The sequence below is a fragment of the Nannobrachium achirus genome (assembly GCF_963921795.1).
Source record: "Nannobrachium achirus genome assembly, chromosome: 24".
NCBI classification, from domain to species: domain Eukaryota; kingdom Metazoa; phylum Chordata; class Actinopteri; order Myctophiformes; family Myctophidae; genus Nannobrachium; species Nannobrachium achirus.
Window position 1 is genome coordinate 38,831,973 of NC_137831.1, and position 26,315 is coordinate 38,858,287.

Consider the following 26,315-nt stretch of genomic DNA (forward strand, 5'->3'; position numbering starts at 1 on the left):
CACTCTCCCCCGGGGCTGCAGGGGGCTGCACTAAGGTGTTTTAGGGTCCCTCATAGACCAATGGCAGAAGAGGACCATGGGAGTGAGAAGCACCCACAGGAGAAGATGGGAGGTGCCTTTTGATGTATAAATGCATGTGTTTGGGAGAGCTTCTGGGTGCTAGTGGGGTGGTGGACTGGGGCGAGTGGGACCTGAGGGTCAAAGAGCTAGTGGGGAGAGGAACCTGAGTGGGAGAGATGCTGTGGTGTGGATCTGGTGTAAACTTCTCAACTCTGCCTGTCAATAAAGCTGTTTGGACATCCATTGACGCCTGCCTGGACTCAACTACTTTCCAAGGAAGACCCACAGAACGTCTCATACTTTGGTAGCTCATTGCCTCCTTGTGTACAAACAGCAGCTCACAGACCAGTGCTCCGCTGAAGGGATAATCGATAGGATCACACATTTAACTCACTTACAAACAGTGCAGGGGCCCCCTATGCTCCAGGGGCCCCCTATGCTCCAGGGCCCCTGTGCATGTGTACAATGTGCACAACATAATCCATCCCTCTCCCTGCAGGCATTCATACTCCTTTCAATCAGCAGGGGGCAGTCAAAGATCAACAACATTATTGTTGACGGGAATAAACAGCAATGTGCCTAGGCTCATGTTCCTGTTAAAAAGCTAGTCTGTGGTCTACATACTGAATAGATGTGCCAGACAAAGCTAAAGTAGTGGAAACAAAATAATTAGTTAAGAAAATGAGAAAAAAAAGAAAGGAAGAAATCCAAACCTATTTACAGTGGCCTGTGTACAGGCTTAAAGGAGTAGTTGTTACGGCCAGCCGTATTATTGTTATTATTATTACGTTATTTGTTTTTGGTATTAGTTATGGTGGGTTGGAAATTGGAATATATATATATATATAATGATTTGAGGCTCGTATTATAATGTACTATTTCTATCCATTATAAAGGTGGTAAATGCGGGAGACTGAATATGGAGTGAATGCAGAGAGTGGAGAAGTGTGTGTGGTGCCGGTGAGCTTGAGGTGTTGATTGACTGAGTACTGCAGATTTCGGACCTGCCCCTGCCTTTCCTATTTGATGCTCCCTGGCCAGGATTAACCTCGCCTACCAGGCTTTCTGGGGGAAAGCCTGATGTTCGTTCACAACAGGCCGTTTGGTTTCCGCTTAAAGCGCGGAAACCACTAGAAGAAGCGGCGTCGCTTTGATTTGGTTCCCTCCGTTTGTTTCCCCAATCCCTATTAAAATGTTTGAGTAGCCTAGTGTAGTCTTTCCAGTCGCTACGAGATGGACTAAAAGATGTATACCAAACTAATTTTTCAAAAGCAAAACTACTCCGCATCAAGGAGTTTATTAGATAGGCCCTAAAAGTATGTCCTTGAGCACAGGGCAATTGGGTTAAAACTGTTTCCGGTGGATAGTTCCGGCCAAATTGTAGTCTTTGAGTACTACAACATGACGTGTTGTGGTTTCCGCTCCAGACCGCTTACAAGCCCGAAAAGTGAAGTGATCCCAGACTAGGCTAGGATTGGCCGTCCATCTGAGGCTGTTCTATAAAAGTGCCATTCTGAGCTGACAAGCGTGGAGGACAGACGGCTTTTGTGCAGCAGAGGCTCAATTCCTCTCTCCTTCGAACCCATGTAGCCTTTATTTGCTTTAGTTTGCCTTTGTTTGTTTCCTTGGCCTGTGTTGTTGATTAACTTCTCCTCAGTAATTTTGTGGTACATTTTTGCCTACATTTGTTGTTTACTTTGTTAGTTTATTTCTAGTTTCTTTAGTACTTTTCAGTTATTTTTCCAACCCTCCCAACCTCAGTTGTTTATCGTATATTATTATTTACCCATTATTATTGTTCACTTTATTATTTCACTATGTACTGTAGGGGTGTTTGGTCATTTTGTTTTGGTTGCCTTTGTTCTTTTCGTAATTATTTAGTTTAAGTATAGTAGGGTGACTAATTTGTGTTTTTGTTTTCGTTAAGGGTTTAGGGTAGGGACAATTTTCTTTTAGTGCAGCAGTTAACACCATTGTAAACCAACACTTTGAAGTCTTTATCTTGACACTTGAAAAAAAAAAGCTAAAATAGAGATCTTTGTCTCTGCTAAAAAATAAATAAAATAAATCCTTTTTTTTTAACTGCAGCTTCCCTTTTATGGACAGCTAGAAAGTGAAACTTTTTTTGTATCAAAACGAAACTGCTGATGGGCGCGCGCACACACACACACACACACACACACACACACACACACACACACACACACACACACAAGGAGGAATCCTTGCTAAGAGGCATATTAGTGTCGTCTGCCAGTAGCAGCAGATGAAGCTGATGGAGAGGATGAAGGTGTGTGCGTCGACTAAACGACTCCTTCTGCTGTGTTGCTGTTTCATCATCTCCACAGGTAACTGACACTCACTGACCACCTGTTGATGTACTGTATGTTGGTCTGTTGTTAGTTAGTCTGTTAATAGTCAATCAGTCTGGGTTTATTTTCTGTCAAAGTTTATGCCCATTTCTGAGTCTTTCAAACTTTCAAATGTCATGGTCTCCCCTTAACTCTGATACTGTCAGAGTTACAGACTTGTTTGGGTCCCACTTTGAGAAACACTAGCATAAGGATTAAGTAATCACAAATGTGCGGCAGCTTTCTTGTTTCTGGTTAACAGTACACTTATCAGGAAGAACAAAAAGATTATCTAAAGTGAAGAGCAGGATGAAATGCAACTGTGGTTCAGCAAGGCACACATTTCCCTAAAAACTCTTCGGGCTCTATTTTGATTGTCTTAAGTACCAGCTCTTATGCCTTAACTTAACTCATCCAGTGCCTATCCCGAACAAGTTCGGCTTTTCTTCAGCAAAATTTTTTTTTTTTTTTTTAATCACCCTGAGCTGCTTGGACCAACGTGGGTGGTCCTGCCTCGTCCAGCGCTTTCCAACAAGCCATTTTAGATGGTCCGACGATTTATTCCATTGAAAATGGTTTAAAATAAAGTTTAGACCCCCCCCCAATGTTCACTGAATGTTCACTGTCGGCGGCGCGACGTATTCCAGTGTGCCTATCCCGAACTAGTTCGGCTTTTTTAATAAAATGAATAAAATAATCCGAGGCCGCACCAAGCCTGGCTCTAAATTTTCAATCTAGGCCGCCGACCGAAAGCCCTTTCCACCGGCCCGTAATCGGGTAACGCCGCCGCATCGCGCCGCCGAATCCAATACAAAGTCTTTAAAGAGCATTTTCTCTGAACTGTGTTCTAATCTTAGCGTGAACGTTTTATTTACGGCTTAAATCGCCGAATATCTATCTTCTAAATGAGCTATCAGCCTATAGCTATCTGTAGCCATTTCCATCCGGGTCCTTTTCATCCCATGCACAAATGTGAGCACGCACGTGACGTGGGTCCCTGTATGTTACTACGCTCGTCTATGAGAGAGACCCTGGCCACTCAACAGACCTTGGGCGCCCCCAAGTGGCCCGGCACTGGAAGCGTTAAAAGGCCTGTCCATACTGTCTCCGACCAACAAACTTTTCATCTGAAAGGTCCGGTTCAACTACAAAATGACGCCACTTGCATCTTCTGAAAAGCATTACCCCGAATTAGAGTTGGGAAAGCTGCACGTCGGGAAGTCGGCAACTCTCCGACGAAAGGTTTGGTGGTCGGAGACAGTATGGACATGCCTTTAAGTTAAGGCATAAGAACTGGTACTTAAGACAATAAAAATACAGTCCTTCATCTCTTAAATTAAGCAGGGTGGCGCCTGGTTAGTAGATGGATGGGAGACCTTAGCTTTTGCATTCGTCTCTACTAACAGCACACACACACACACACACACACACACACACACACACACACACACACACACACACACACACACACACACACACACACACTCCCCTTCCCTCCCTTCTGGAAACTGATGACTGAAGATTAAAAAGAGAGAAGTGGTTATAAAGATACAGAAGTGGTTGACTTAAGCATCAACTTCACACAGTGGCGTCAGTTCAGAAAAAGCGAAGGTATGGCAACATGACTGGTGTCTTGCACGTGCGCCTTCGCCCACGCGCAAGACACCAGTCATATTGTCATACCTTAGCAACAGGCATGATACATTTATTTTAAGAAGTACATTTAAAATGTTCCCCCCATTTCTACGGTATCTTGGTTTCTCAGTTTTCCTGGAACGGTTGTTCAAGTGCAGCTGAATTTAACGTGCCACAATTAAAAATAATGCATTGCACCTGTGCAGCTGACCTACGGAACCTGGGAATATACCAGCTATTCAAGATGGGGAGAACAAAAGTGTGGAGAATACAATAATAATACCTTGTTAAAGTGACCATTTTGTTACATTTTGCATTTGTAGTTATTTTACTGTAATTTAACAACATAATAACCAGCACAGATAGACAAAGAGACACTCATGGATTTATATTTAAAGTAAACTTTTATTTTCCCCCCTGGACCCAGGGTATGGCAGCTGCATACCCCTGCCATACCCAATTGACGCCCCTGACTTCACATTGTCTTCCAGTAGATCATATCTCACACCAGGCCTGGCATTTCCTCATTTTACAGGCAACAAGACCCGTAAAACTGATGTTGTCAGCTTTTGAGAGCAAAACTGATGTCGTCAGCAGAAAAGCAGCAAGACAAAAACAACAGCAAAGATATTGACAGAAATAAACATAATGTTAAATTGAGGTTTAGGGATCGGACTTACATTTTAATACATAGTATAACATTGAAACAAATACACAAAAAGCTGTTCATTTCACAATATGATGTAATTGTATTTACAAATGATATATTATTTGTAGGAACTCCTGAGCCAAAAGTTGATACACGCTCACCCCGAACTCATCTCAAGTCACTGTTAGTGTTAGTGTTAGTTGTGTCTGTGGCAGTCGAGTTGGATGCGTTTTATTTCATGACAAAAATAGAATATTTTACAGAGTGGGTGGGGTGCTGAGAGGTTTCCCACCGCAGATAATAGACTTTCAACAACGCAAAACTACCTTTGTTTAGGTGAGTAGCGAAGTAGTTTTGTTTATTTTGACTGAAGTTGAGCCCTCGTAGGGCAGAGAAATTCCTGGTCCTGTCTGTGAGTCCTCTGCCTGGCAGAGCGTTGGTGAGAACTTGCTGACTGCACAGGAACTGAACACTACACTTTCTGTTTGCCTCTCCACACGCTGTGGACAGTGTGGACTGTGGAGACAAATCCAAAGGCCTAAATGGCTCACACAGTGGCCAAGCCACTGACACCAGCCAGCATCGATATATAGATGGATTTCTTGTTTAGGTACCAACACTGAGACTGAACGTGCCCGTTTCATATAATCATTCAGACCCGACTCCAAACTAGTGGAGTGCCGATACATTTTTTTCCAATTCGATACGTTATTCGATATGTTTGGGGTCGATACCGTCGATGTCGATAACGGAAGTACGGTATATTTCATATATACTTTCAAATATTCCTTTAAAAACACCACATGGGATCGATCCATTCAAACCGAGCGATTTTCGACTGTATATTAATTTTAATATAAATTATTGTATCAAGTAAAACTTAATTCAAATACAGCAGAAGTCTATTTCTTTCTCTATATGGTGAGAAATGAAATCTCTTGCATGATCAAATTAATGATTCATTCTTATTTTATTCTATAGCCTAATTTTAATAAAGCTATGGTTTAGATACAAGCCCAGACTTATCTGGAGCTGTGATGGAAGTTGGAAGAATCTTTACCATGACATGAGAATAATGACATGAGGCAATAATGTATAATCAAACCAATGGATTTGTTTTATACAAATGTTTTGTTTTATAGGTAGGCTATAACTTAGAAGAGAATTGTGACATGGGGCGAGTTTTACCGTGAGCCATAAGAATCCATTCATAGGTTTTACATCACGTTTTTGGTGGCCGAGTCTCGTAAACTGTCTGCCTTCACTACCAATTGAATTGCCCGTTTCAGCTTGACCTGTTATCATTTTGAATCATACTTTGAGTGATTAATCGTGTGTCCTTTAGTTTAGCACCTTGTGTGTGTATGCGGCGCGGTCGCTACAGGCAGGCAGTGATGCAGCTGATTTATTTGTTGTTGTATGGCGGTGTCGCGTGGCAAACCACAGAATCTACCAGCCGAAGGTATGGGGGAGAGTATGTTTTCGCCCCTGTCCGTGCGTGCGTCCATGCGTGCGTGCGTGCGTGCGTCCATCCAGTTTGTTACCGGCTAATCTCCGGCGCCGATGGCCCAGGTCGCTGCCAAAATGAGTGCACACACTCCCTGGATGCCAATTCAGAACCTCTGCTCCACATTTTTCAAATGGCCCTGTTCTAGTGCCACCATGAGGCTGATGTTTGCAAAACACATTTCTGTACACTACTCTTAGAGATTTTGTCCACAAATCCTACAAATCGGTAGACAGTATCTCTACCGTCTTGTGATCAACATGGATCTGTCCGATTTTCCATATTCCATCCTGATTGGCTACAATTGGCTTCCAAAGTTTGCAGGATTGCTCCGTTTTGAACAAAATGCCTCAAATCATGAACACAGCGTGCAATCTTGGTGAAATTGGGCGCGCAGCCGCGCATGTTCCCACTAGGCAGAGGAAGAAATGCCACTTCAAATTTCTCAAATCAGCCTCATGGTGGCACTATGTTTACTTTTTACCTTTAACTCCACCGATAAGTGGAAAACTTTGTATGCGCACTCCCTAGAGGCTAAGGATACTCCTTTGCCCTGCATCTTTCACATTTGCCTTTTATAGCGCCAGGAGGACAACTTATGTAAAACATATTATTTGCTATTACTCCATTAGATTTTCTCCAACAATCATGCAAATCAGTACACAGTATCTCTATAATCATGTGATCAAGTCCGATCCGTCTGATATTTCATATTCCATCCTAATTGGTTAATATTGGCTTCCAAATTGCTCCTTTTTTAACAAAATGCCTCAAATCATCAACGCAGCTTGCAAATACCGTGAAATTTGCCACACAAATTCCCACTACATCAAGGAACAAATGCTACCCTTTTCACTTGGCCTGTTATAGCGCCACCAGCAGGTAGACTTTAGCAAAACACATGTTTGGATGCATGCAGCGTCCGGCTGCCATGAAAGGTCTACAATTAGCGAAGAACACATGCCACCCATATGGTGTTAATAGGCCATTGGCCTATTAACACCACCAGGGTGGAGACCTGTGCTTCTAGTTTATTTATATAACAAGACTGTAGTGGCTTGTGTAGGCATGGATGTGTTTGTAATGACAACTAATAACAGATTCATGAAACACTTTTAAACACAACAAACAGCATAAAACAGCATAAAACAGCATAAAAGCGATAGGCTTATTGGCTCCGCTCTATGTTAAGCTGCTGGGGAAACTGGGCGACAGGGGCAATTCTGCTCCTGTCATATAAGTCATATAAGTAAACATTAGCCAATACTGTATGTTATTTAGTGCGGAGGAAACAGATTTTTATCGTGCTAAGACCACTGGGCCAACACTGACGAAATTCTCCTCTCCTCTCCTCTCCTCTCCTCTCCTCTCCTCTCCTCTCCTCTCCTCTCCTCTCCTATAGGTCAGAAGTGTGACCACAGCACCCCAGAAGGATCATCCTTCACACTGTCTCTGGCAAATAAAGGGCTCAGCCCAGCTCATCAACTGATCTGGAAACACAATGACACAGTCTTAGTCAGTAGGAAGAGAAGGGTCTTTTCCAAAGGGTCTGAAAGGGACATCGATTCATCTGGCTCCTTAAAACTAACCGACGTGAAGAAGACCAGTTCAGGGAAATACATAGCAGAGGTGTTCAATACTGAGGGACAAATTCTGGGAAATCTTGCAAGGGTTTGGAATCTCTGTGTGACTGGTACGTCACAGAGTCTGTGTGACTCTTTGGATGATTGTGATTTATATTACGATACATTTGCGCGACTGTAAATACAAAACAGAAGCGGGAGGAGGCTAAACATCCGCTTTATCGCTTATTCATCATCAGAGCTTCCGTTGCTCCAGATTGTTTGACCGTAAGAATTAGCAAATTATGGGAGGCAACAGTCTGGCCATGCGAGACTAGTTGGGTCCAGTCAGAGTAGGCCTACTACAAGTGTTGTTCTTGTGTAGAATGCACTTTAACCGGTTGTGGCCAGCGGTTTTCAACAAGCATATTATAGAATTAACTACTTAAACCCTCCATTCTTAGTAAAACAGACTTGCTACTGTATTTGTTACGCTTTTTCACTCGACACCAAATCTCTTTTGACGAAAATAGCTGGGATCCTGCATTAGTCCCTCCCAATTAAGCTGACAATAGAACGCCCCTACGGGAGTTGGCCTATCACCTGTGATGTTGTCATCAGAAATGGGACGTCTCCTCTTCTCTATTTCCTCAATGGGAGGAACTAACCTACAAGCAAGGAAATAGGATTTGATTTAAGGACCTGAGACGCAGCTTATGTCATTAACTACCTCCAGGAACCTTCCTGTGCGTTCAGCCAACTGGCTGGGAGCCCATGAACTGTTTGCGGTCAACAGCAGTTTTTGGACACTTGGAAAGCTTTGCTTCAAAAAGCAAAAAGAACAAAAAATAAATAAAATGCTTTTAACTCAGACTTATAGTATATAGAGCCCACACCACGATGAACGATATAGTGTAGTGCTTTGGTGTGTGTGACCCTTTAGCCTGTGATGATGTGTCTCTAATGCATTGAATGTAATGCAATGTAATGTTATCTAATCTAACCAGACAGGGTCCCGAAGCCTTCAGTAACACATACCTGTGGAGAGACGTCCATCACCTTAACTTGCAATGTTACACAGGTGAGACACATAAAGGAAACACTTTATCTCATCACATCTATCTATCTATCTATCTATCTATCTATCTATCTATCTATCTATCTATCTATCTATCTATCTATCTATCTATCTATCTATCTATCTTCCACATATGTAATCTATTTAATGTATATACTGTATGTATGTGTAATGTGTGTAAACCTCAGCCAAAGGATCTGTCCTTTAAATGGAGTGAGAATGGGAAGGACGTTAAAGAGACACAGATGACACTGACCAGACAGAAACTGGAAACCGGGAGAAATTTCACCTGCACCGTATCCAAACCTGGTGGTTCAGAGACCAGCCCGACTGTCACACCAAAATGCCCCGAAGGCGAGTTCCCTAAACATTCACCTTTTAATGCCATCACTAAGCCTTATTCCGTGCTGTGTTGTTTTACAACAGTGGTTTTCAACCATTTTCATATTAATTATTTATTCAGCATTTGAGCCACACTGACCACCATGAGATTTAGCCTCTCAGACCTAAAACCTTTTTGTTGTTGTTGGATCATATTTTGTCCACAATTCCATGCTGTATGGATGTTGGTACAATAGGAGAGATAACAGGCAAAAGTTGCCCAAAAGATCAATCCTTCCTCTAATTGTTAACTCTTGTTAACAATTAAATGGACCAATAAAATGGACTTGGTTTCATTTTACACTCTCAAGAGTTAAATATCTATAAGGGTCCTTTTGTTTGCCATAATTCAGCTGGGGACCACTTGGAAACCCCTCAAGGACCACTGGTGGTCCCTGGACCACTGGTGGAAAACCACTGTTTTACACCTTCCTCACATTATAACTCTGAATGGATTTAGGTCAGACTCACCATTTGTCTATGTTTCAGTGGTGTTATTATCAAATGCACATAGATAGGTTCATAGACTGGAATACAACCATGCACTCATATCCTCCATTCCTCTCTCCCTGTCACAGATAGTTCCATTTTCCCCACACATTTGTTTGGCTTAGAGTTCTGGACCATGGTGGGCATCTTGGCATCTGGAGGAGGTTTGTTCGCTCTTTGCTATCTACCGGTATCTCATGAAAGTAAAAGCCATTCCCTTTGTTTGAGATGGAAGTGTATTTTACCAATAGAACACATATAGCTCACTTTGTCCTACAACACAGCCTCTCCAAATGTATCAGTGATACAAACTCACTGCGCCATCTAGTGAAACAAGTAAGTAACCATAGAAGTCTTCCACATAATGTGGTTGTTAGTGTTGCATCAAAATCAATTTAACCCTATATTAAGGCTGGGCGATATTAGGAAAACCTTTGATATTCGTTGTTGAGTACCTCAATATCAATATTACTCACGATATTAGTAAAAACAATTGCATTATATCGTTTTTAATGTTTTTCTGCTTTAGGTCTACTGCCTGCCTAACCCAGCTAATTAATAACATATCCATGCATGTACATTGCACAGTACACATAGAATAAAGAAATTATGCCTTATTTCCATTTTCCAAGAATGGTTTTATTGAAATAACCACACCTGGTTACAGATGGACTGCTTTTTTGCATGTGCATAGTGTTTCTGTTAATTAATTTGACACATACACCAATAAACTTAAGCGCTTTACAAACCCAAGCGCTTTACAAAAACTATACAAACAACTAAACAAAAACTAAGTGCCATAAGCCTGAGTGAATAGGTGTCTCTTCAATGCAGCCTTAAAAGAGTCCAGTGTTGGAGCATGGCGAATCTCCAATGGAAGAGAGTTCCACAGGGTGGGGGCTGCCACACTGAAGGCTCTGTCGCCTAAGGTTCGCTTGTTTGCATTGGGGACAGAGAGGAGGTCCAAGTCTGCAGACCGCAGAGTCCGTGACAGAGTAGGTTTATCATGGAGGAGGTCTGAGAGGTATTGTGGAGCCAGGGCGTTTTGACACTTGTAGGTGAGAAGGAGGAGTTTGTAATTGATGCAGTATTTAACAGTGCAGTTGTTTACGGGTGGAGGTGATGTGCTGCCAGGGCTTGGTGCAGGTGAGAACTCTGGCAGCTGAATTTTGGACATACTGGAGCCTGTCCAGGTACTTGTTTGGGACCCCAAGCAGGACTCCGTAGCATTTGTCCAGACAGGATGTAACAAAGGCGTGAATGAGGGTCTCTGCCACGGAATCAGAGAGTGATGGACGGCACGGAGCCTGGAGATGTTCTTGAGGTGATAGAAGGCCGATTTGGTTATGGAATTGATGTGCGACTGGTAGGAGAGGCAACAGTGCAACAGTGAATAATGTAGAGATGTGTTTGTTGATGAGCTGCTTCCTCCCTGTACAGCTCTGCTTCTGACCCTCCTCATCATCACCATCTGCTGCTGCAGGCGAGCCAGACGCCGCAGGCGCAAGATGCAGATAGGTAAGCAAACAACGGCTTTACTTCTAAAGTTTGTGTATGCAACGTGACGGTTGCTTATCTACCGAGGGAGTCTTACTCTTACTGGTGTCTGTCTGTCTGTCTGTCTGTCTGTCTGTCTGTCTGTCTGTCTGTCTGTCTGTCTGTCTGTCTGTCTGTCTGTCTGCCATCCATCCATCCATCCATCCATCCATCCATCCATCCATCCATCCGTTCATGTATTCTCACTTGCAGAGGAGGGGTATCTTTGTTTGGATCCGATGACTCAACATTAACAGCAGTAGCAGCAGCAGCAGCAGCAGCAAGTAGCACCGACAATGAGCTAAAGCTGTCTTTGTACTTTAACTTCATGTACAATCAATGCACTGATACTCTATTTGCATCTTAATGTCTGGAAAGCTGCTGCTATGTTTATGCAGCTTATCCCATCTATTTTACATACTGTACTGTACTGTACTGTACTGTACTGTACTGTACTGTACTGTACTGTACTGTACTGTACCTGGCTGGCTGGCAGCTTGGATATGCTATGTTTATATACTGTAGGTCTATATCCTTTTTTGGATTTTTGTCTCTCCCTGAGAAATCACAATTTATGAGTTTGAATCAGATTCTGTGTGTTTATCTCTGAATTTATAGGCCTATATGATAATATAACGTTATTTGCTTCATTTGTATCATGTTCAACTTATTGTCTGCTACTGAGCTGACACAATCAACTGTACGCTGATTATAATTCACTTACAGCAGCACAAAATAAAAATGTATAATGTTTGTATGTTTTAACTGTCGGGGCCCTTCATTCAGAAAATGGAAAGCAAGGTTTTAACCCTGTGTGCGTGCGTAGATGATTCCCTGAGACCATGTTGATTGATAAGACAAATCCATTCCTCTCAGATCAATACAGTCTTATGATACCAACAACATACTGTAACAAGCTTAGTAACTCATACAGCTTTTGTGCCAGGTAATCTATTTTCCAACCCGAAAATCTAATTCCAATTGCAGTCAAAGAAATACAATGTTTAATATTTTTTCAGTGAATAAAGATAACCCCTCATTGATTGATCGATTGATTGAATGCTTTATTTTACTTTCGCAAAAAAGTACAGAGGTACAGTTATACAATAATAACAAGCACTGCATGAGGACTTGTTTCCATCAATTCATTTAGACCACATCAATATTCCCGTATACGGACAAATGTGTCCGTGGAAAAGACTTGGCCTTGTCCGTGGCCAACACAGTCTCACTGCCTGGCAGTCATATTTTGACGTATGGGCAGAACGGCGCTGAGTCACATTCTGACTCCCCACCAGTCACCGTTTGACTAAAGGGACGACCGACGGCGGTCACGTGCTGTCCGTGGGTTCCCATTGACACAATAGCAATACACAACGTGAGTTTAAATACATGATTGATTGCATTATATAACACACCTTGCCACCCAGATAACACTGAAAAATATTCTGAGCAGATCCATACTAGGCTGGTCATTGTTTGATTTGAACAGGATGAGAAAAAGAGCTCTGAAGGAGTTATATTTTACTTTCAAATTGCTTCCGCATTCCTTGTGTACGCGCTGACGTCATCAGCGTCAATAACAGTGGTGTAAAGTAACGAAGTACTTTTACTCAATACTGTACTAAAGTACAGTTTTGAGGTATTTTTGTACTTTACAGAGTATTTCCAATACTTTTACTTCTACCTCACTACTTTTACTCAAATGCATTTTGAATGCTGGACATTTACTTGTAACGGAGTACATCTACAGTGCAGTATTGATATTGATACTTTTACTTGAGTAAAACATCTGAGTACTTTTTCCACCACTGGTCTTCTATAAAGCTCTGCTAAAAATATTCAATAAACTATCATCTATCCATCTATCTATCTGTCTGTCTATCTATATACATGTACTCTATATAATATCTATATATCTATTGATCTACTATTGATCTACCGATCTATATCTGTGCGCTTATCAATGAACAAATAATGCCCCATTGTAACGTATAGGCGTCGTCCTAAGTACTCACTGATCCACACATCCGCCAGATATATTCCGTTTCCGTTTCCGTTTCCTTTTCCGCCTCTATAACACGTTTAGTTTAGTGCATAATACATTTATTTAGTTTCCATAATATGCGTTTCATTATTTGTATCGAATGTTATCGAAGTTGGTCCATCACGTTGTTGTTATCTATTTTATTTTAATTATTATTATATGATTACGCCTCCCATCGAGTGACGTACTTCCTGCCATGACGCAGTGTGTTGCCATGTCGCGCGCAGATTGTGAGCCAGAATGCTTCCCTTCTCTGAGGTAAGAGGTTTGTTTACGTTCTCTGCAGCATGTATGTTATTAATAACCATAGAATACATATGTTATCTGTACCACAACATGACAGACTAGGCCATGGCGTTCTTGTTAACACGTCGGTGGTTGTGTTAGAACGTTGTGATTCTGTATTCTGCATACTACTTTATTACCGTAGATAAATAAAGCTAATATTAGCCGACATGCTAATCCAGCCTGCAGCCTGGATCATTGGTTCTCAAAGTGGGGTCCGGGCCGGTCCTAGACTCCGGGGACCCCCATGGATCATTGGGGAAGTGTCAGGGGGTCCCCAGATAAATGAAGGTTAGGAACCAAATGGACCCTTGGGGTTTTTGACTCGGGAGTGTGTACAAGCTCTCAGACCAGCACAACAAGCTCGACTAGACAGACTCAGAACCTTTATTATATATCTCAACACAAGAAGTAACATTACAGTATTGTATTGGCTCAGTATCCAGACAGTGTGGTCTCAGTAAACCCTTTGTTTAAGACACACACACACACACACACACACACACACACACACACACACACACACACACACACACACACAATGTTGTCCATTGCTATTTGCTTAATAGCTATAGAGGTCCATTTGGTTCCATTTGTACACTCTCAGAGTTAAATTAACACTGCTTTTACAATACAAATTGGGGTCTCAGAGATAGAACTGCCATTAAATCGGGGTCTGTAGCCTATATTGTAAAATCAATGTTAAATTTACTCTGAGAGAGTACAAATGGAACCAAATTGACCCATAAGGGTTCATTTGGTTCCATTTGTATTACACTGTCTGAGTTACATATCCATAAGAGCCCATTTGGTTACTAATTATCATTTAGCTTTCTAAAAATAGAAATTATGAATCTTTAATCTGCACCACCACAAAATGACAGAACTGGGCCATGGTGTTAAAATTAACACCAGAAAGTTGGTGTGTCTGTATACGTTTAAGACTTAGCATTTTGTGTTATCAAAGGCTATTCTAAAATAGCTGATCTAAAAGCTCACACTGCATTGTGATGCAACTTGTTGTGAGCTTGTATGTCTGCTATTTTAGGGAAATATAACCAGTGTAGGATTTAGCATGTCTGGATGAGGGCTGTTTACTGTTGTACAATGTAGGGCAGTGTTTCTCAACTGGGGATACGTGTACTTCAGGGGGTACAGGAGAAAATGGGAATATGTGTTTTACTGTTGTGGGTAATGACAAAACATTTGAAACTGCAAATCTCGAAATTGTAAAGCCAAATTACATCAATAATTAGTACAACTGTTATTGAAGAGAAATACATGTTTATTTGCCTTTATGCTGGTTTATTTTTTACATGTTGACTTTTGAACTAGACTTTTGATAAGCAAAATGCTGTAGTCAGGGGAAGGGGGTATCTGGCTTCAGAATAGCAGCAAATTGCAACATTAGATTTCTTTTATTTTTTTTTAATCTGATGAATCTAGGGTTGCAAATTTGCAATACCTCCCATTGGGATTCAATGCATCAAAACGTTTTCTTTTTTGCTATTTGTTTGTATTAAAAAAACGTCAATCTCACCAATATTGCTGCTCTATGGAACTATTCTCTGCAAACTGTTTGTTTCAGAAAAATCCACTGAATAATTCCGAGCAGACATGTTTTTTTTTTTTTTTTTTTGTCTGTTGAACTTTGGAAGCGCTTGTCTTCCAAAACGCAATGTCCCGTTGCCTCCTGCATTAGCCTATGTGCCATTTAGAACCAGCTGGTACACAGGACCATTGAGTGATTTCCCACAAGCGCTTCCAAACTCCAGCACACAAAAATAATAACCCGAACTGAATTTCTTGACAGAAAGTCAATTTGCGGCTAGCTTCAGAATAAAGGGGTTCTGCAGCCAAAAAGGTTTGAGAACCACAGATATAGGGTGTTGCATTCCTAATAGTGTGATTTCTCTTGCAGATCCTTCTACAAACCCACCTACCTACCCAAACAAACCACCCTATAGTCCACACTAATTAAACGAACCCAAAGGCACTTTTAAGAGCCACGTTTATTGTCTCTCTCTGCTCTCTCTATATCTATCAATTATCTATCTATCTATCTATCTATCTCTCTGTCTGTCTGTCTGTCTGTCTGTCTGTCTGTCTGTCTGTCTGTCTGTCTCTCTATCTGTATGTCTGTCTGTCTGTCTCACTCCATGTCTCTCTGTCTCTCTGCCTGTTTGCCCTCGTTTTGTCTTTTTTTGTCTGTCTGTTAACCCCACCCCTCCCCAACATGCCTGGAAAGACCCCTGGACCTAAATTTAGGCCCTGTCCTCAATGCAAGGAACTAAACGCTGGAAACAGCAAAACATGCAAAAAGTGCCTTCAGCCGTTTGTCCCCAAGGCCAAACTGAAATTGAAAATGGCTAAGTTCGATGCAGAGTGGTCTGCTAATATAAAGAAAAACAACAATTCTTCCAGAGAGATTGATGCAGCAAAGGTCTACGTAAGTAAAGAGACATTGTGTACTGTAGAAACTGTACATTCACATTTATTCACATTTGATATCTACTGCTATTGTGCAGGTTTTGTCTTGCACAAATTACCTTGTTGATTGATTGATTGATTGATTGATTGATTACCTTATAGCAGATCTCATAGGAAAAGCAGGGTTTCCTGCAGGAAAAAGGCTTGGCCAGGTGGTAGCCTACATAGGAGAAGTTGCTTAAACAAACACAAAAGCAAAAGTATAGATTGTTTTGCACGTTTAGGAGGAATTTTGCATAATTTTCACCAGACTCTTGACCGGGTGCTACAGATTTTAGGCCGGGTGGCCCGCCTGGCCAATAAAGCGCTGCAGGAAACCCTGAAAAGTAGAGAAAGACAGCTAGGACAGCTAGCAGACCTAGCGAATCTATGAGAGAGACGTGAAGTGAATGAGTGGACCGTTTGCACTGAGACTTGTCCAAAACAACAGTAGTGCGTTGTACAGCTGAGGCTTGTAGATATGTTGGAAGAACATGGTCTTCAACATGGCCCAACTGTTCGTCACAACTGCAACTTAAACTTAAACGTCTCTGTTGATTGTTGCATCTGCCATTCAGCTACTGCTGCTTTGACGTGACAGATTATGGTTCATTTTAAAATTATATGGCTTTCTAGTACAAGGTGTCTAAGTCTGGGTTTAACTTATGTGTGCCAACTGCTGTTGTTCATTTCAGGTCAAAAGACTTCACGCTTTGGACTGCAAGCCAATTCTTTTCTATCGAAAAGAAAGGGTGACTGGCAAGGGTGACTGGAACACCTACTATTACACTGCTGTCCCCCTCGATCCCAGGATGACAGAATTGGTTCAGAAGTTAATGAAGGGATATGAGTATATTCTAAAAAGTAAGAACATTGTTTTAGAATATTTTCTGTATTTTTTAAATGCATGTTTTGTCTTTCTACATTATTAAAAATGCAAACATGTTATATTGACTACAGATACACCAAGTGTCACTGAGGAGCCGTCTGTACAGCCATCCGCCTCACAGGAGGACACTGCGAGCAGCCCAGAGGAGGAGCCAAACGTCCAGCCATCAGCCTCACAGGAGGACACGGCGAGCAGCCCAGAGGAGGAGCCAAACGTCCAGCCATCAGCCTCACAGGAGGACACGGCGAGCAGCCCAGAGGAGGAGCCAAACGTCCAGCCATCAGCCTCACAGAAGGACACGGCGAGCAGCCCAGAGGAGGAGCCAAACACCCAGCTAACTACCTCACATGTAGGGATGGGACAATACACGATATTATCGTTCATCGTGATAAAAAACACTCATGATAATAATCGTATCGTGGATATTAAATTTATCGTGATATCGTCCTCCGTCATGCACTGGGATCAATTCACCTTTTATTAATTCAACTTTTATTTACCAAGCTGCATACCATTTAAACCCTCTATAATTGGTAAAATGTACTTGTAATATATGTACTTGATAAAGTTTTTTTTTTCATTCTTTATCAAATGTCTTTGCCCAAAAATAGCTGATCTACAAGCTCACAACGCAATGTTCCACCCCAGGATAACGGATTTTCGTTATCGTCCCATCCCTACTCACAGGAGAACACGGCGAGCAGCCCAGAGGAGCAGCCGTACGTCCAGCCAACTACCTCACAGGAGGACATGGCAAACACGGTGTTTGTAATTCATCTGGACATTGGTCATGTGGAATCTGCTGCCCCCCTGCTCGCATCCGTGTCTTCTGCCTCTTCCTCTCTTAGTTGTCCACCTCTGCCTGATGTGTTTCCTGTCCAACCTTCTGCTCCTCTCCCCGCACCCACTGTGTGTTCTACCCCCCTCTCTTCTTCCTCTTCCTCTGTCATCGCTCAACCTCTTGTGGAACCTATAACCAGTCTTTCAGTCGGGAAGAGAGGGAGGCCTGCCCTGTCTTCGTTCAAAGTCGGCAGGAAGAAGAAAAGAGATGGTATGTTTTGTATGGTCTTACACACTACACTATTAATACATACACAATGTCAATCATTTGAATTTGGTGTCCACAACACCCAAGCACCCAGCAAATCTTTATCAAAGATATAGTATGTATAGGGATTAACTGTATAATATACTTTGTTGTTCGGGTTCCCCTCCTTTTTTCCTTGTGGAACCTTCTACTCCGGACCCCGAACACCCACTGTCTTCTACCTCTCTCTTCTGCTTTCTCTCTCTTCTCTCTCAACCTCTTCCAGAATCGTCTCCTGTGGAATCAAGTTCTGCAACTTCCCTGGCTCCAGATCCTTCTAGCGAGGGCGGCAAGAAGAAGAAGAAGAAAAGAGAGGGTACTTTTTGTTTTTGTATGGTTCACGTCTGCTTTACAAACAACAACACCTGTTGTTTAGAAAGTCCTAAGGGGTCCCCTCCTTTTTTCCTTGTGGAACCTTCTGCTGCGGACCCCCAACACCCACTGTCTTCTACCTCTCTCTTCTGCTTTCTCTCTCATCTCTCTCAACCTCTACCAGAATCGTCTCCTGTGGAATCAAGTTCTGCATCTTCCCCGGCTCCAGATCCTTCTAGCGAGGGCGGCAAGAAGAAGAAAATAGAGGGTACTTTATGTTTTTGTATGGTTCACGTCTGCTTTACAAACAACACCTGTTGTTTAGAAAGTCCTAAGGAATGAGACCCTTAAGAGCAGACATGTCCAAAGTCTGGCCCGCGTGGCGTGTTCTGCAGGCCGCAGCTTCCTTCATAAAATGTAGTAATTAACCTGGCCAGACGGGCTGTTTCTCAGTAGAATCTTTTAAGGATTCCTAACTGCTTGTTCCTTGTCTGGTCTCATTCTATACATATATACCGGCACATACTGACTCTGTCTGGATGTGTACACATTTTCTAGGTCTATGGGTTTGCCACTCTTGACATCACGCTATGGCTTCACTGTGATGTCACACTAACAGAATCCCTTTATGCCCATATATGCAGTTCCCTGATGTCATCAATATTAAGCCCATGTAATGGCCAATAACAGGACTTCATATGGGAATGCCGGTGCCCATATATGGAGGCCACATACCACACTAACATAATCCATATGTATGGTCAAGACAGCCCATATCTGTGTGACTGGTTCTACAGACAGGGATCTCCATGTATGGGCATAAAAGGGTGATGTCATAGACATCATAGGACTTTCACATAACGAATAAATGAGTAATGAGTAGTAACTGTGAGGACCCCCTAGGGGTCCCGGACCCCCTGTTGAAGACCCTGTCCTAAAGGATACCAATCCTAATCATGGTGCATTGTGAGCTTGTAGATCTGTTGTTTTAGCTGAATGTTTGCTTATTACCTGCACAGAAATTGTCTGCTTGTGGCTCGGCTGCTTTCACTGAATGTTTGCCTATAGACCCCCTATCAGACAACTTCACACTGATAGAACCAGTATTGTGCGCAGGCCACACAGAGAACGGACAAGAATAGCAGGTCACCTCACTCGCTTCTGATACATGTTGAGCTTGTATGTCAGTTCTTGGCGTGCAACTAAGAGCGAATTCACACTGTGGTCTCTGGTGGTTGTCTGGAGTCCGTTTTATGCGTCCTCTGGGACGTTGCGCTGCAATGTGAAGCCATCGTTCCAAAAACAAGGAAATGGACTTCAGTAGCGGCGCTGCAGCAAAGATGAAAATAAAGCAAAAATGATTGGTCTGTCGCATCACTATTAAGATACCATGGATGCACCAGTGACGTAACTGTTATACGATCATTACAGACGATGTTACATTGTGATGTTTCAAAGACAGTCAACACACACTGCTTTGATTGTGTATTGTCGTTCTGTTATTACAAGATAACGTCAGGAACATAGTCAAACTTTATTATTCACCCTAAACTCTAACATGACACTCTATATCTCCCAAAGCCCCCATAGTACCATTATTGTTGAATGAACTGTACTCGGGCATGGAAGAATCTTGGCCAATGTGAATGCTGGCCAGCGGGGACCAGGCAATCATTTTCGGGAACAGTTTGATTCAATCGAACTGCAGTGTGAATCCGCCCTAAGTATGTGTCACTAGGGAGCGCCTCACCAGCCAACACTCAGAGTAGGTTGAATGAACAGAAAGCAGCACTCCCCCAAAACAAAGGTTTTGGGGATCTGTTGGGAAATTATTACTTGAAACCAGTACCGTTTGTACTGTCTCTATGTTTTTAAACAAATAAATGGCCGGAAATGGGTTGCAAGGTTTAATGTGGTTAAGCCAATAGAGCTTTGTGAATGAAACTTTTTTACAAAAACTAGGGACAAACTCATATTGTCACAAGTAAAATACTGCAGATATTTACATAGCATTGCATCATGGCTTAACTGTTATTCTCTTTTCATCATTCAAGGTTGCCAGACATGCAACACCCGGGACTTCTTTCCGTATTTGGGAATAACCAACAGAAGGACAGTTAAGGTGAAATGTAGAAGTGTGTGTGTGTGTGTGTGTGTGTGTGTGTGTGTGTGTGTGTGTGTGTGTGTGTGTGTGTGTGTGTGTGTGTGTGTGTGTGTGTGTGTGTGTGTGTGTGTGTGTGTGTGTGTGTGTGTGTGTGTGTGTGTGTGTGTGTGCGTTTATGAAGCATGGAGAGAGTCAGTGGTCTGCCCTCACTGTTGTGAGTAAATACTATATACATTTAAGAAGATTTATTCATTACCAAAGATGTTCATAATTCCTATGTAATATAATAATGAAAATGGTCAATTCTGCCGGACTGTGAAATGTGCTGCTCCACACTGCGACTGAGAGTGGCAACACTACCCTGACAAACCATGAACATGTGTTGCATTCTCATTGACTGAGAATAGAAGGCCTATATGCCGAGGCCATAGTCACTGCTCTAGCCAGAATACTAAGGCCTGAATCCTTGCGTTCATAACACCTTATAACTTTCTGCTTGCCTATAGCAGGGTCTGCTGCTTGCCTACAGCAGAATAACTACTGTACTTGACCTTGCTGTATGAGCCTGCTGTTTAATAACAAAGTCCACTGAGGATGTATTAAACTCATAAGTAGGGATGGAGCTCAAAACACGAGCCTGTTACATATTCGATAACAAATGTATTGAGTACTCTGTATAAATGAGCTTTAGGCTTATGTCCCATGACATGTTTAAACAATCAAGACAAGAGGCGATGAAGTTATGAAGAAGTTATTACAGTACTATTCCTAATATAAAGCCATTTAATACTTATTGCACATTAATGAATGGTTGTTTTAATCATAGGTATATTATTTTTCAATTCTTCAATTCTTTGTAGATGTTGGTCAAAATACAAAATACAGTTTCTATTCAGAATTTGTCGTCTCACATCTTTCCACAAAATATTAGAAAACGCTCAATAGTGGGCTTGATAAAAGCCCGGCTCAATAATGGAGATCGAAAAGGTGCTCATTATCAATACAAATTAACAAGCTACATCCCTACTCATTAGGCCTGTCATGATACTCCTTTACTTCCCTTGCTAGGTCATTACATTCAGATGCATCAGCATACAGTCATATATTATTATAACTTTAAATATTATTAAAGTAACTGTTAAGTTACTTCCGTGCTGTTACATCTTTGACTAATAAAGTATTTAACCAATTAATTAAACAGGTACCTTCTTTACATATTGTTGTTTGGCTTATTGAAAGGCCATAATGACTCACTGAGACAAGCAAAGACTCTAAAACAGTGTTATGCCCTACACAGTGATTGCTACTAACACAGTGACTAACCATATCCAGTGATTGCTAAACAGCTAATGATGTTGTCTGTCTGTTTAGGGGAAACGACAAGTCCTGGTGAACTGGGAGCCTTGTTCTGCATGGTAAGAAATTGTTAATATTATTCTAACTTGTTACACTTTTTGCCCTACCAGGGGCATGTGGTTTCTGGGTGAAAGCACCAGTTTTTTCCTTCCTCTCAATTATCCTTAATACTCAGGAAGGTTTCACCTCTTCTTTGTGGTGTCGTAACAAGTTGCACACAGAACGCTAATGATAAAATAACTGTCTTGATTTAGGGACCTCATGTGCAGCGCATGTTACTCAAAATTGTGGAAAAGAGGTGTTGTTGGTGACTGCTTGAGATCCAGTAGTCACTATACTTATCCCTGAGTGTGAAGAACTGAAAACCTTTTCCAGTGTTTCTATGAAGAGCTCTGTGTTTTTAAACCAATAGAAAAGCCATCTCAAGTGGTGTAATTGAGTTCTCTAAATTAATTCCTCTTAATTTATTGATACTTCACAGTGGCAGAACATGGGATCAAACCTGGGAACCAGAGGAGAATTACAAAGATGAATGACGCCATCATGCCTGAAGCCTCTGCACTTGGACTGTTCTTTCCTTCTGTTCCTTTTTGTTGACCTGTTATGCTGCTACCTTTTGCACCTTATGTGGAGCTGGCGATGCGTTTCCAATGTTGCACTTTTTTGTTTTGTTCAGTCAGTGTTCATTTTGTGATGCTGCTACCTTTCCACCTTATATGTGGACCTGGAGTGTACACTCTCGCAATGTTTGTTCATTAAAAGCCATTTGCACTGAATGTTGTGTTTCTTCCAAGTAGTCAATTTATAATTGTATGAACCAAGCTTATAATGGTTTTCTATGTAAGTCTGATATACTGTATGTTATGCAGTTATTTATTTGGCAGTAACAAATAAGAACCACAGGCGGCAGTTGTGCCCATGCATACCTAGTTACTGTACATTAATTTGTGTTCTAAACAGAATAGGCTATATCTCACAGGTTCTCTTCTTTGATTGACTCCTTCTGGTTGGTGGCTGCGTAACTTTGGCAATACACCCAGTAGTTTGTAAAACAACTTCCATACCTGGATTAAGAAGTTTAAAAGTGGGTGCATACTACTAGGCAGGATTGCAGTAGCCAACATTTACAATAAACACCAGTTTGCTCAAAAAAATTAAGCAACATTTTGGTTTAAGACAGTGGTTCTCAACCTGTGGGTAGGGACTCCCAGAGGGTCAATTTAAGGACCTAATACTTCTAAAATGACAAATTAAACATTGGCCAAATTGTCAAATATTAGCAGACAATGTGAAAATAGATGATCTACAATTTGAGCATGTAGATCGGTTATAACTGTTTTACAAAATGTTATGCCTCAACTCTTGTTGGGGGAGGGGGGGTCCCCAGTTAAAATATGATTATATTGGGGGGAGGGGGGTCCTCAGTTAAAATATGATTATTTTGGGGAGAGGGGGGTCCCCAGTTAAAATATGGTTATATTGGGGGTCGCAGCCTGATAAGGTTGAGAACCACTGGTCTAAGAGACAGGCTCCACAGTAGATTTAATGAATAAACACAATTCACCAGTAAAATATATGAACACATCTATTCAATAAACCAGTAAGATGCCTCAGGGTGACCTCGCCCTAAAGGGGCATAAAAGTGATTTGGTTCACCTGGCATCACAGGGATCTCCAATATATGGGCATAAAAGGGAGAGTCTGTCTGGGTAATGCTTGTCTTTTTTGGCGATTGATTCTCACGCTCTGACATCACTGTGATGGCAATAAAAGGGATTTGGTTCCCATGCATGACATCACAGTGATGTCAGAGCGTGAGAATCAATCGACAAAAAAGACAAGCGTTACCCAGACAGACTCTCCCTTTTATGCCCATATATGGAGATCCCTGTGATGCCAGGTGAACAATCAATGTTATGCCCATATTGAGATCCCTGGGATGACAGGGGAACCAAATCCCCTTTATGCCCAAATATCAACATCCCTGATGTCCACATCACTGTGACTCTGTGCCACACTGGCCAGATGGCCAAGACAGTGATGTTTTGGGGGAACCACAGTGTCAGGCGTTACCCGTCGGTTTACGGACAGTGTGTGACGGTTCTGACAGTAAACTGCGACCTATGGTCACAATGAATGTAGCCTGCTGTATATACAGACTTATAACTGGATATCGGCCAATGTAGGCTATGAGACAGATGTGCACAGTCTTCTATAAGCTACAATTGTATGAACATTTAGAAGGATGATTATGGTTGCCAATCAACAGCATCTTTCAGCAGCGCATTCATGCCTGTTGGTAGACCATTGTGGTCCTATGTATTAACACACTATTACTATGTAATAGTGTGTATAACTATGTAATTAGACTCTTACTACTTTTTCAATGAACCGATTGGTGTTTTCTAAATCCTAACTTCACAACAATTATCCAACCCCAGGAAATAATAACTTTAATATTAAATATTTAATTTTCTTATCTTCTTCTTATCTTTATACCCAGGCAGTTAAACAGTTATCCTTGCAGGCTTATTGTTGGTTTTGAGTGTTGATGAACAATATTGTCAGATTTTACCTTTCTAATTGGTAAGAGGGTGAAATCAAGTGTTTCCATGTTTTTCTTTATATTCAGTGGCTATACGTATTGGCTTCGGTATGGTAGAACATTCCAAGACCTTTTCAAATCTGATTGACTGCATGTCTCTTGCACATGTTGTTGCTGATGTATACGCCTTCAGAGGTGTGTCAGTGCCAAGGTTCAAAGGGCATCCATGATGAGTAGGAACCACCCACAATATTCAGGGACTGCCCATAAGTCCGAAGGTTCATAATCCTACATTGGTTAGGGTTAGGGTTAGGTTTAGAGTTAGTGTTAACTTTAGGGTTAGAATTCACCAGGTTAGCATTCACCAGTGTAGGACCAATGACATGGACCCCAATATTCTGTCAAATATGTTGAGCCTACATAACCCTATGTAGTTTATGGGTTATATGGCCATTTAGAGCTCTTTTCTCCAGGTTGGCAGAATGAACTTCGATTATAGTAGGCTACATTGTTAGTGTCAATACTACCATGGCAATCTTTTGAAAAAGGTTAGTAGTTGTGCAAAAATCAGAAACATTGAATCAGTGAAGTGGGAGGTATAAACACCATAATGAATGTCAAACGGTAGGACACCAAGGGCATCCACGCTTTTGCCTTGGCGAGCTGACCAATATATCAAAATTAGAACAAATTAGTCATATCTTATTCAAGATATGGAGCGAAATAGCAAACATGTAAACCTGTTCTATCCGTCTGTCATTCAATGTTATATGAGATACATTTCCTGTGCAAATAAGCCGAGAAGCTTTTAGTTGACCTTGTACCAGTGAACTGTACTGTCATGAAACTGTACCTTTTCCTTTGCAAACTACTAATAGTCTTCAATCAATCAATCAATCAGTCGACAACGAAGAGAACTGTAGGTCCATGTTTGAGGAGGTCATATGAGCAAGACAAGACACTAGCAGTTCTCTTTGGCTACAAATGTGTTACATCTGTCATTGCTTTGTTATAAAGTGAAAGAGCCTTGTCTTGATCTCATAATCACTCACATAAAGATGTGTGAATCCTTACCCTCATCCTGAATCCTTACCCCTCGTGTGTGTGTGTGTGTGTGTGTGTGTGTGTGTGTGTGTGTGTGTGTGTGTGTCTGTCCAGGTTTTCTTCAGAATATGTATCACACTAATTAACTATAACACATGTATTGCACATTAGGACTAGGGATGGAGCTTGAAACCTGAGCCCATTACAAACTCTATAACACATTTATTGAGACCTGTTATCAATAAGGTTTGGGTTTGTGGAGACAATAGGCGACCAAGAAAGTACATTACTATTCATAATATAAAGCAACTTACCACTTATTGCACATTTTAATGATAGGCCAAATGATATTATGAACAAAATATGTAACTTTTGTCAACTTAGTCTTTGGTGGTGGTCAGCCACAAACTCAGTCACACACAACTGGCCAATAAAGGATACCTGATAGCTTTGCTTTTCTTACTCCATATCTATGGACACATAATAATTAGTTGCATAAATAAACAGAGGATACATCTTTGTGTATTTGGTTTTATTCCAGTAAAGAGATCTTATAAGCGCTGGAAAGGGATGGTTCCAGATCATTTCTTCTCACGGAAATACAGAGATACATCGTTTTTATACACATAATGGCATCATCACATGGGGTGGGCGATATGGAACAATACAATATCACAATATAGAGGGTACGCGCATGCATAAAGTAAATGGCAAAGTGAGTTTAACGTTGTTTAATGTCTTTAATGCAATCCGTTAGGACTTTTGTTTGGATGTATATGGGCTGTCAAGACCAGAAAGTCATTTCTTTGCCACTCAGTATAGGCATTCCCGCATTACTTCGGGGTATGATGATGTCACTCGCATACCCTCTACTCTTCCAAGCTGTATCATGATACACGTTTGTTTTTAGGGTTATTTATCAAGTTTCA

The 26,315-nt window shown here is 41.5% G+C and overlaps 2 protein-coding genes across 3 annotated transcripts in view; both read left to right on the forward strand.

Annotated features, from left to right (window-relative positions):
* The first annotated feature begins 2,343 nt into the window (after positions 1-2,343).
* Positions 2,344-26,315, forward strand: part of LOC308280401 (T-cell surface antigen CD2-like) — a 120,838-nt gene continuing 96,866 nt past the window's right edge. Inside the window, exons 1-7 of one of the 2 annotated variants that reach the window (XM_080720669.1) lie at positions 2,344-2,408; positions 7,605-7,895; positions 8,772-8,845; positions 9,031-9,200; positions 9,806-9,876; positions 11,153-11,230; positions 11,462-11,718. In XM_080720669.1, coding sequence (XP_080576795.1) covers positions 2,345-2,408; positions 7,605-7,895; positions 8,772-8,845; positions 9,031-9,200; positions 9,806-9,876; positions 11,153-11,230; positions 11,462-11,502 — 789 coding nt within the window. In that variant the 5' untranslated portion in view covers position 2,344 and the 3' untranslated portion in view covers positions 11,503-11,718. Of the gene's footprint in view, positions 2,409-7,604; positions 7,896-8,771; positions 8,846-9,030; positions 9,201-9,805; positions 9,877-11,152; positions 11,231-11,461; positions 11,719-26,315 lie in introns of those variants that run through there. The other variant, XM_080720668.1, reaches the window with a different exon arrangement.
* LOC308280420 (uncharacterized protein) lies at positions 15,108-22,573 on the forward strand. The gene is made up of 8 exons (XM_080720686.1): positions 15,108-16,029; positions 16,745-16,913; positions 17,010-17,287; positions 17,626-17,989; positions 18,252-18,341; positions 20,392-20,459; positions 21,813-21,856; positions 22,279-22,573. The coding sequence occupies exons 1-8, from the start codon at positions 15,817-15,819 to the stop codon at positions 22,331-22,333; spliced, it is 1,281 nt and encodes a 426-aa protein (XP_080576812.1). The 5' UTR covers positions 15,108-15,816; the 3' UTR covers positions 22,334-22,573.

Bases quoted from the DNA above. Each gene is read 5' to 3' on its own strand.
- LOC308280420 (XM_080720686.1), top strand. From the start codon at position 15,817: ATGCCTGGAAAGACCCCTGGACCTAAATTTAGGCCCTGTCCTCAATGC. The intron at 16,914-17,009 runs GTAAGAACATTG...TATTGACTACAG, and splicing joins ATATGAGTATATTCTAAAAA to ATACACCAAGTGTCACTGAG. The intron at 21,857-22,278 runs GTAAGAAATTGT...GATACTTCACAG, and splicing joins TGGGAGCCTTGTTCTGCATG to TGGCAGAACATGGGATCAAA.